Raw genomic sequence first — 11,666 nt, forward strand, 5'->3', positions numbered from 1 at the left:
GGGTTTCCTTAACTTATCAGTTTGAACGTATAAAACCATACCTTGTGCAGACCCGGAACTGGAACCAATCAAAGACAACACCTCAAAGACTTCTTTATCACTGACTAATAGTTTTAAACGACCATCATCTGGAATCTTGCAATACAACCAAAGACCAACTTTCGATTTGTATGAACCAAACTCCTTTGCATAATCCAGTAGCTCGAAGTATGAAAGCTTGTCAACATCTAACATGAATGAAGTTTTTTTTCCACCAACATACCTTAATATCGGTGGTGCAACGTCAAATGCCCCATTGGTGTGGAAGGAAATCCGTATTTGATTATCCATTGTTAAAGATTAGGGCTTGCTGCTTTGTTCGTCGTTAATTGATTGGAGTGGCATGTAATTAGGGTTCTGGACATCAATTGGGGATTTGATTTGGGGATTGAGCCGTTGAAGAGAGTTAAGGATCTGGATATAAGATATATGTATAAACCAATAATCCACGGTGGCTGCCACGTAATATGATTTTTCCAACTCAGATTGACACGTAAGCAAAAACATAACGGAGTTAGTGCTCCGTCAGTCGAGGACTGGTGGAAGCAACAAATGTTAAAGTTGGGACCGTTGCCAGCCAAAATGAAAGTTGGGACCAGCGCTGGTAAAAATGAAAAAGTTGGGACCAATAAAAACCATTTAGTATGCATTATTGTTAGAATATAAAGAATGCAGTGCAAGACTCAATTTCCATGTCATCATTAAGATCAAAGCATAACCCCAATCACCTTTCATAAGTGTAACAACGGGTCGACAAATCGAATAGGTTTGGGTGAAGGTGCGCCCGTCTTAGGAGATCATGCACATATGAATCATGACCCGACTATAATATATATACAGAAAACAAAAAGAAGAATTAATTAGATTACATATTTTCAAGGTGACCTTTTTCTAAAGAAGAGAAGTATTATTGATTTATTACCATGGTCTCAACATAAGAAGAGCGAGAGTCCTCCACTTCCCAATCTGGCTCTATTCTTCTTCAATATGAAAATAGTTGTCTAACGAAAAATCAAATCGATTTATAGTTATTTATATTCGTATATGTTTGTTTGTGTTCGTTTACGTTTGTTCATATATGTTCATAGTAAACGAACAAACATAATTAAAGACTCATAATGAAATTGTAGATTAACACCAATTAAACAAAAAATAAATATACAGTATATGAAATCATACTTGTACTGATTTCGGTGGCCTCATCTCGAGAGAGAGAGGGCGCATTCTACTTTTAATCCATATGAAACTTGTAACATTTATGCCATCAATGGTTCTTCTGATGCAAACCTTTTTGTTGTTGAACACCTTATAGTTTCGAGCCCGCCAAATACTCCATAGGCACAGCGGCACAAAGAAAATCCTGCAAATAATCCTTTGTTTCTTATCATTCCCCGTAACCAAGAAATGGAAATCCAAATAATCTTTTAAGACTTAAGATAGAAGCAGCAACCAATTTGCATGAAACTTGAACATGCCCAATCTATTTCTAGCAAAATTACAATGAATTAAAATTGTGACATTCGTCAATTTCGGGTCTTGTTTGTATTCGTTTTTGTATTTGTTTATTATGTAAACCGACCCGATTTGTAAACCGAAGCTTATGTTATAATCAAAATGATGGATTTATGTTACAATATTGTTTCACACTTGTTGGGTCTTGAAAACATCCTATTTTTATTTATTTATTATTTATTTATTTATTTATTTTGTTGTTTTGTGTTTTTGTCTTGATCCATTTTGCATGAAAACTCTTGTGTCTCACACCCATATTTGACCACCAACATTACCCTATATATACATCATCTTTCCTCTTCATTTTCTCTTGCTACAACTCCAAAAAAAAAAAAACTTTCTCAAACATCAAAGATTCAAGGTTATCTTCTTAAGTGTTCTTGAAGGATTTTGGTCTTTCATCTTAATTAATTTATGTAGCCTTATTAATACTTGTTTATGGTTATTTTATGGATAATTGTTATGTGACATTTTCGATGTTGTGAAATGAAATGAGTTTATTAAATACTGTCACTTTAATTAGTGTCATGTGCTTATGGACAATCGTTACACCTCGGCATGTTCCGCCGCCTTTGGTCGGGGTGTGACAGATTGGTATCAGAGCCATGACAATAGGATAGGTGGTTAGACGTAACGACCTAGTATTGTTATGCTTAGGGTCCTATACGTGTGCTCATACGTGTTTACTCTATTTTGATTGTTCATATCGCATATTCTTTATAAACTTGTTTAAAATTCACCAATATCCCAAATGTTCACATACACACACTTTCATAGTATTTCCAAGGTATCCTTACCTTAAAACGCAAAAAGTAGATTTTCATTGTGTTTTATGGATTACAAGATTAACTTGGATCCCGTTGTTTATAATCCCTTAAAGATTGCATTTATATCGGGTTCGTAGCCCTCATAGGAAGCGAGACATTATAAAACGACCATTTGACAAAAAGATTCCAAGAATCGAAGGTGATTTACTTACCTGGAGTGGTGGGATTATAGTGCTCGTTTTCTAGGCCACAAACCATGTTATACATGTCAATACTTTAAGTAGTCGAATGCGAGCGTTCCGGTCGCCATCCTAATTTTTCGGTGTCAAAACAATAGAACTACGGTGATTCGTGGACTAGTGCTTTGACATGACGTTGTATCCCGATTTATGGTGTTATTATCGTTATTTAAGTCGAAAACATGAAAAAAAAAATTGCGGTGATTCGTGCACATGTTTAGACTCCAACGTTGTGTTTTATAAATTTTTTTTTTTTGAGTTGGAATATCAAATCATGGTGGTTCATGTACGATTTTCCGACTCTATAAACCTCAAAATCTCAAATTTTTAAGCTTTAACCCCTCAAAATCTCAAAATCATTTAAGATTGTTTCCAGTTTGTTGTTTATATACAAAGATTTATATTTTATCTAACACTAACATCTACTCCTCACTAACTCTAGGATTCACAATCAAAAAGAAAATTTAACTTCACCTTATTCTTATTTTATACACTCTCATATCCATTTCTTTTTTACCTAAAACTTATTCCATTTCTTTATAATCTTTTAGCATGCCTCCATTAAGACCGCGCAAGAGCACCAACCGACGTATGGCTGCTTTTATCATCAAGCAAATGGCCGCTGTGATTCCCGAACTTGTAACTCAAATCCAAGCTACCCAACCTCCTCCACCCGTTGTTGCACCCGTTGAACCCAAACCCGTATCCTACCCATATAAGCAATTTACTAGTGCCAACCCAACCGAATTCTGGGGTACGAACTGTGAAACTACCTTGTTGCAATGGTTCGAGTCTATGGAGAATGTGTTTAGATATAGCGAGTGTCCCGAAGCGAAAAAGACAAATTTTGCTTCAAGCATGTTTAGAAAAACCGCTCTAACATGGTGGGGTAGTGTCATGCATCTCCAAGGGTCGGAAACGGCTATGGCTCTTCCATGGTCCGACCTCAAGGCACTCATGATGAAGAAGTTTTGTCCCAAACACGAACTTCAAAAGCTTGAGGAGGAATTTTGGAACCTCAAGCAAGATAGTAGTGATAACGCCGCTTACTCACTCCGTTTCCATGAGTTGAGCATTCTCGTCCCTCATTTGGTTACCCCGGCTGAGCGTGAGCTTGACAAATACATTGGGGGTTTACCTATGCAAATCCGGGACTCAGTCATGAGTAGCAAACCCGTGAATCTTGAGGATGCCATTACTCTAGCCGGTGCGCTATCGGAGAATCATGTGAAAGCGGGTACCCTAACCCTCAAGAAACCAAACGAAAAAGCCAAACCCGAGCCCGCACCACAAGCCAAGGTTGAACCCGCACCACAAGCCATTAACTACTCCAACTCTTCCCGTCACAACAATAATAACAACAAGAAGAAACCCAAAACCAACTACCGAAACTATGCCGTTACCCAACCCCAACCTCAACAACAAACCCAAATTCCACCCCAAACCCGAAAACCCTATACCGGTACTGCCCCACTATGCAACATTTGCCAACTCCATCACCCACCAAACATGCCTTGTCGCCGTTGTACCATTTGTAACCGACTTGGTCATCTCAACACCACATGCCGATCCGCACAACGAACCCAACCTAACTAACCAAACCAACCAAGAACTTTTCCCCAAAATACTCAACACCGATATGCACCTTACCCACCAAACCAACCTCAACAACCCCGAGCTTGCTACAATTGCGGTGACCCTAACCATTTCCGCAACAATTGTCCTCGCCTCATTCTTACTAACCAAACCATGACCGCACCTTACTACCAAACTCAAGCTTACCAAGTTCAAACCTACCAACCTCAACTTTCCCAACACAATGCACCACTCATCCAACCCATCCAAGCCATACAAGCACCACCTCCTCCACCACCGCAAGCACCTCAAGTCAACCAAGGCAATCAAGGACGAGCTTTCATGATATATGTTAATCAAGCTCAAGCGGCAAACGATGTTGTGAACGGTATGTTTTTAGTGAACCAACATTTGGCTTCCATTTTATTTGATACGGGTGCCGATAGAAGTTTCATTTCTTTGAAATTTGAGTCGAAAATTGCTGTGTCTCGAACCAAGCTTTCCCGGTCGTTTTCTGTTGAAGTCGCCAATGGGAACTCCATCACCATAAATTCTGTCGTCTGCGATTGTACTCTCGTTCTTGCTAACCATAAATTCTCCATCGATCTCATCCTGATGCAAATGGGAAGTTTCGATGTCATAGTAGGCATGGATTGGTTATCTTTGCACCGTGCCGAAGTTGTTTAGGCAATCAAGGACGAGCTTTCATGATGAATGTTAATCAAGCTCAAGCGGCAAACGATGTTGTGAACGGTATGTTTTTAGTGAACCAACATTTGGCTTCCATTTTATTTGATACGGGTGCCGATAGAAGTTTCATTTCTTTGAAATTTGAGTCGAAAATTGTTGTGTCTCGAACCAAGCTTTCCCGGTCGTTTTCTGTTGAAGTCGCCAATGGGAACTCCATCACCATAAATTCCGTCGTCTGCGATTGTACTCTCGTTCTTGCTAACCATAAATTCTCCATCGATCTCATCCCGATGCAAATGGGAAGTTTCGATGTCATAGTAGGCATGGATTGGTTATCTTTGCACCGTGCCGAAGTTGTTTGCTTCGATAAATTCATTCGCATTCCGCTTGTTAACGGTAAAATCCTTAAGGTCTTCGGAAAAGCTACTTCGAGAAGGCTTAATCTCATGTCGTGCTCTCAATCGCAAAAATACTTACGCCAAAAGTATGCTCCGTTCCTGGCTCTCTTGGCGACAAAAGACAAAAAGGAAAGGAAAATCCAAGATATTTCTATTGTTCGTGATTTCCTCGATGTCTTTCCCGACGATGTCACCGGCCTTCCACCCGTTCGTCCGATTGAATTTCGAATCGATCTTGTGCCCGGCGCGATGCATGTGGCCAAGGCTCCTTACCGTTTAGCCCCGTCAGAAATGCAAGAATTATCGAACCAACTCGAAGAACTTTCCAATAAAGGTTTCATTCGTCCTAGCTCTTCTCCTTGGGGCGCTCCTATTCTCTTTGTGAAAAAGAAGGATGGTTCGTTTCGTATGTGCATCGATTATAGGGAACTTAACAAACTCACCATTAAAAATCGTTATCCCTTGCCACGAATCGACGACCTATTCGACCAATTTCAAGGCGCAACTTGCTTCTCCAAAATCGATCTTCGATCAGGTTATCATCAATTGCGTGTTCGCGAAGAAGACATTCCAAAAACTGCTTTCCGTACTCGATATGGACATTTCGAATTTTTGGTTATGCCCTTCGAGTTAACAAATGCACCTGCGGTGTTTATGGACCTCATGAACCGCGTTTGCAAACCATTCCTCGATAAATTCGTTATTGTCTTTATTGATGACATTCTCATCTTTTCCAAATCCAAAGCCGAACATGAGCATCATTTGCGTTCCATTCTCGAACTTCTTAGAAACGAACGACTTTATGCCAAGTTCTCCAAATGCGAATTTTGGCTGGAGCAAGTTCAATTTTTGGGACATATCGTAAACAACAAAGGTATTCATGTTGATCCCGCTAAAATTGAGGCCGTTAAGGATTGGAAAACTCCAACGACTCCCACGGAAATTCGATCCTTCCTCGGTTTAGCCGGATATTATCGACGTTTCATTCGAAACTTTTCCAAGATCTCTTTGCCTCTTACATCCCTCACTCATAAAGGAAAACAATTTGATTGGGGTTCGAAGCAAGAAAAAGCCTTTTGTACTCTCAAGGACATGCTTTGCAATGCTCCCATTTTAACCCTTCCCGATGGAAACGACGATTTCATGATATTTTGCGATGCCTCTCATCAAGGTCTTGGTTGTGTCCTCATGCAACGAGGTCAAGTCATCGCTTACGCATCAAGGCAACTTAAGGTCAACGAGAAGAACTACACGACTCATGATCTCGAACTTGGTGCCGTTGTTTTCGCTCTCAAAATCTGGAGACATTACCTTTATGGTACGAAATATGTGGTTTTTACCGATCATAAAAGCCTTCAACACATTTTTGACCAAAAAGATCTCAATATGAGACAACGACGATGGGCCGAATTACTTAGTGATTACAATTGCGAAATTCGTTACCATCCCGGTAAAGCGAATGTTGTCGCCGACGCCCTAAGTCGAAAGGTTAATGTTAAATCCGTTCTGCTTCTAAGCGTTGTCATTCAAACCGATCTTCAAATTCGAATCTTCCAAGCTCAACGTACCTCCGTTGAAGAAGGTAACATGTATGACGAAATGTCATGTGGAGCCGAACTTCAACTCGAAACCAAACCCGATGGTCTTTTGTACTTTCTCAATCGTTTGTGGGTTCCAAATAGCGATGACCTTCGTACTTGTATACTTGACGAAGCTCACAATTCGCGGTATTCCGTTCATCCCGGTGCAGAAATGGGAATGCGGTTGCTGTTTCTAGTGATCATAAACCAGACAGGTCTGATGAACAAAGGCGGATTGAGGATGCGGGTGGGTTTGTTATGTGGGCGGGGACTTGGAGAGTTGGTGGTGTGCTTGCGGTTTCAAGGGCGTTTGGTGATAAGTTGTTGAAACAGTTTGTTGTTGCGGATCCTGAGATTCAAGAAGAGGAGATTGATGGGTCTTTGGAGTTTTTGATTCTTGCGAGTGACGGGCTTTGGGATGTTGTGAGTAATGAGGAAGCGGTTGAGATGGTGAAAACGATTGAGAGCCCCGAAGATGCTGCGAAGATGTTGATGCGGGAAGCTTCTGAGAGAGGTAGTGCGGATAATATTACAGTAGTCGTGGTTCGTTTCTTGAAGACGAGTTGTTAACTTGGTTAGTAGAATTATTACAATTTAGTGATTATTTGATTTAATGTAATATAAGTGTCTGTTACATTATGTGTTTTTTTTATCTATGTATTTGATCATGGATCTGTTACAAGTAATCTTCTTATGGCATTTTAGTTGTATTTAACTCAAATATATTGTTTTTGAGTATGGGTCAAGATGTTTTCTTAGTTTTCTAGATCTTGATTTTGTATCACATGGCTTATTAAGATTATAATTATTAGTTTATAATGGGTTCTAAGGTTACCTCATACAATTTTGCCTTTATATTGTCTTGGAAATGATTATTTGGAGGAAAATTCAAAACTCTGCCTTCATAACATGGCATTCCTAACACGGCATGAAAATAATCCAGATTGTTAACCCGTTTGATTAGCATGTCGTGTGTTTGACCTGCTTGATAAGTTGAGTTAATAAAGTTAACCCGCCAACCCCCTTTAAAATTGAAACAAAAAAGTTAATATATGGTCAACCCGTTTACGACTCACCAACCTGTCAACTCGGTTGACTCGTATATAAGTAGGCTACAAGGATCATGTTTAGACTACATGATTTTAAATGCTCCAAATTAAGGTTGATGTCTATCACTCGTGTAATATGTTTATCTATCTAAACGTCTGATAAGGGTGGACATGTTAAGAAGTGTTGCCATGTAGTAAGGGAGCTGCAATCAAATTGTAAACGAGTCAAACAGGTTGTAAACAAGTTATTATAGTAAGCAAAGAAGTTAATTTGAGTTTGTTAATCATAATTTTCCCCATAGTTTTTGACGAATTGTTGAGTCGACCTATTTGATCTTATTATGACCCAAATGTTACTATGGTTAGATCGGCAAAAACAAAATCGACTTATTTTTATCATGTTCGTGTCAACTGTCCATCGTTGTGTTTCAACTTTTGTGTTCTAGAAGAGATGCCAATGTTACATGTTTGAAATGAACAGGATTAACTTTAATGATCAAAAACTCAAAAATTGTCTCTTAATGGCTCAGACTCCAGAAGCAAGACTTTCCTCATAGTCTCAGACACAAAGCCATCTCCAAATCAAGAACGCAACACGAAACTCAGTCGAACTTGACACAAAAGCAGTTTCATTAGAGCATCCAACAGCCATGCATCAAAAGTTCATCATCAAGATTCAAGACCAAACAAAAACAAGAACTTTTGCACATACACCTTTGATTCTTAATATTTCTACATGGGGTCGTTAACTATGACTGCTTCATGCAACAAATTCCTAAGTAAAACAATCATTTCTGGCATACCGTGAAGAAGGAACCGGATGCTCTCTAATCCTTGATAATAAAACAGAAACATGTTCCATAGCAATATCAAGCCGGTCTTTCGATTTGGCAGATTCTGTCACAAGATTTGACACCATACCTTGCAGTAACTGAACTCTTTCTGTATGATCACTCAAACTGTTCTGAAGAAGCTTTGCTGATGTGTTTATACGCCGCCAACGCAAAGGCATATACCTAATAACACACAAATATAACATTTAATTAATAAACATGTCTAAATAATGCAAGATAAAGTATCAAACATTACCTCTCTGGAATCTGAAAGCAATTTCCTGTAGAGAGTACTCGGAGGGCATGCCTGCATAGAATTCCAGAGAACTCAAAGTGGTGGCAGCTGCAGCTGATTAGGCCTTCACGTGGGACCCAATAAACTTTTCGACCGCCTTCAATTTTCGTATGGTGTCTAACTAAGAACCCGTCTTCAAGTTGAAATAATGCATAATGAGCAGCCAGCACAAGTTGCTCTTGCAGCTTTGAAAATGCAAAAGGTGTTAGGACTGAGGCTGCATGGGATTCCATTGGTGCCCCGGTTTTTAAACAAATGTTTTGGAGGTTTTGTTGCATTGTTTGCTGTTCGCCTGCTTGATCTTTGAAGTCAACAGCAACAGCCACCTAATTTAAAGTGATTTGAAAGTAATAAGATAATATACTTAATATAGTTGGCCAATAAATATAAGATCAAGCAAAAGAAACCAATAACAAAAAAAACATACTTGTTCAATGAAATGTGCAAGTCGGGTTTGAGCACTCAAGAACCGTTGGATGAAAGCATTGATAGCTTTTGAATGTGCAGTTGTTGTCATCCCAGCAAAAAAATGGCTTCTCAAATATGGCAAAGCCCAAAGATTTCTAGTAGAAAACAAGGAGCTTATGTGGCGATTCGTGTGGAGCCCAAAAGAATTAACCATATCTCTCCACCCCATTTCAAAATCTTCAATCGACTCCATATTATAAAGCCGATAAAACTCACTTTTCCACTCGTTATATCGTTCTCCCAAAACCGCATTAAACCAGGACGGGAATTTTGCAACAATTAACCAGATGCAATAAGCGTGTCTAGCAGAAGGCATTTCCGTTGCTATAGCTTCTCTTACACATGATGTTTGATCAGTTAATATTGTCTGTGGAACCTTCCCATTCATAAACCCTAAGAACGCCTTTCACAAATTAAAATAAAAAAATTTAGAAATTATGTTAACAAACAAAAAATCATAATTTCCAGTTTTGAGTATAAGGAGGAAAAAACAATCGAACATAAACAGTTAACAAACTGGAATTTCTGTTCATGTTTACTGGTTAAGGAAATGAATTTATTCATGTTCGTTTGTCAATTGTATAAATGAACAGTTCACGTATGTAAACGAACATAAACGAACGAATATATATCTGAACACAGATAAACAAACATAACTGAGCACACACCAATTAAAAGGAGCATCAATATCAATCATCCAATCTGTTGGTCCTATAAAAATAAAATAAAACCACACTAAATTGTAATGGGTGATATTTAATTTAATAAAACTAAACTAAATTTTAATAGGTCTAACAATTTAAATGAACACATAAATAAACAAATGTAAACTAACAAACATAAACGAACGAGACATGTGTTCATGTTCAATTTTTTTAACTAAATGAACAAAAAGTTTTGTTAATGCTCGTTCGTTTATTAAATAAACCAACATAAACGAACTTCCCGTCAAATGGTTCACTAAACGTTCGGTTCATTTACAAGCCTAACTAAAATAACAATAAATTAGTTAACTTGATTACCTTCGAAGCCCACAAATAAGACTTCAAATTTTCCTCACGCAAAAGTGCACAGCCAAAAAAGCAAGGCATACCATAATTATTCATCCCAACCCAAATCCCTAGTGGCATATCAAAAGCGTTCAATTTATGTGTTGTATCAAACACAACCGCGTCACCAAACACTTCATATGATTGAATAGATGATGCATATGACCACGCGATATTTTCCAACCGATTATTCGAATCAAACTTATACTCAAACTGGAAATTATGATCCTTATCTTTAATATTCCTGCACATTCTTAACAAATCAATACTCTCGTCCTCCAAATCCACTTTCCTAAACGACTGGAGCAAATTTCTAATATCTTTTTCAGTAAATGGAAGGTAACCAGGCTCCACACATTTCTCAAGCTCCAAAAGCTTCATCATTTGCTGCACCGAGATTCTGGTTTTTGCAAACATGAGGATCCGGTTTTTGTCTGTATCTGAAATGGTGCGGTAAGCGGGAAGAAACCGAACTTGATTCGGTTCCAAAAGTTCATGATTATGATGATTTGAAAATCCCGTTACTCGCCATTCGGGCGCGCCTAATTCAGTCGTTTTGCTTATACGCATATACGCTTGACAACCACATCTTGATGATTTCCTATTCCTTTGTGGTTTATTTTCACTTAACGTTTTCACAGGCGTGTTCCCCGCCCTATGACAAACAAAATAGCGACGGGTGAGACCTTTCCCGACACCATCTTTACCCTCGGTTCTATGCCGACGGATCGAGAACCCGCACCGTTTAGAAAACTCACTATAAAACTCATAAGCGTGATCGTGAGTACCAAACCGCTGACCGATATACGGAATGCCATCATCTGTCGGCTCTAACGACACTTTAGTTTCATCCGGTGACTCTTCCGTGCTACTCGTTTCATCTAAAGATATCGACCTTTGATCCGAGTGGTCATCATAAACGACCAGCAATGGTTCACCGTCATCGGACATCATCCTTAACAGCTCAATAGTATAAAGTCAAATAGTCAACTCTTTGCCATTTGATCCTGGACAAATAGCATAACATGATATAATCAAAATTAATCCAAAACCCACCTGTCATAAGCTCACCAGACACACAATTGCTAATAAATTTCAACTAATTTGTCTTTAAATTGATTGATTACTAAAACCTAATTGCTCAAATTGTATATTTTTTTCCTCTTGATCTC

At 38.7% G+C, this 11,666-nt stretch overlaps 1 protein-coding gene and 1 pseudogene across 1 annotated transcript; one reads left to right on the forward strand and one right to left on the reverse strand.

The window, feature by feature from the left end:
- Positions 1–506: 506 nt before the first annotated feature.
- LOC143563000 (putative protein phosphatase 2C 59 pseudogene) lies at positions 507–7,400 on the forward strand (annotated as a pseudogene).
- Positions 7,401–8,568: 1,168 nt separating this feature from the next.
- Positions 8,569–11,448, reverse strand: LOC143563009 (protein FAR1-RELATED SEQUENCE 11-like). The gene is made up of 4 exons (XM_077050660.1): positions 10,468–11,448; positions 9,405–9,848; positions 8,939–9,303; positions 8,569–8,865 (listed from the first exon to the last, which is right to left on the reverse strand). The coding sequence occupies exons 1-4, from the start codon at positions 11,446–11,448 to the stop codon at positions 8,625–8,627; spliced, it is 2,031 nt and encodes a 676-aa protein (XP_076906775.1). The 3' UTR covers positions 8,569–8,624.
- Positions 11,449–11,666: the final 218 nt, after the last annotated feature.

This window comes from Bidens hawaiensis, unplaced genomic scaffold (genome assembly GCF_021521415.1).
Source record: "Bidens hawaiensis isolate Kalapana, Puna unplaced genomic scaffold, B.hawaiensis_p1.1 tig00021192_1, whole genome shotgun sequence".
NCBI lineage: Eukaryota > Viridiplantae > Streptophyta > Magnoliopsida > Asterales > Asteraceae > Bidens > Bidens hawaiensis.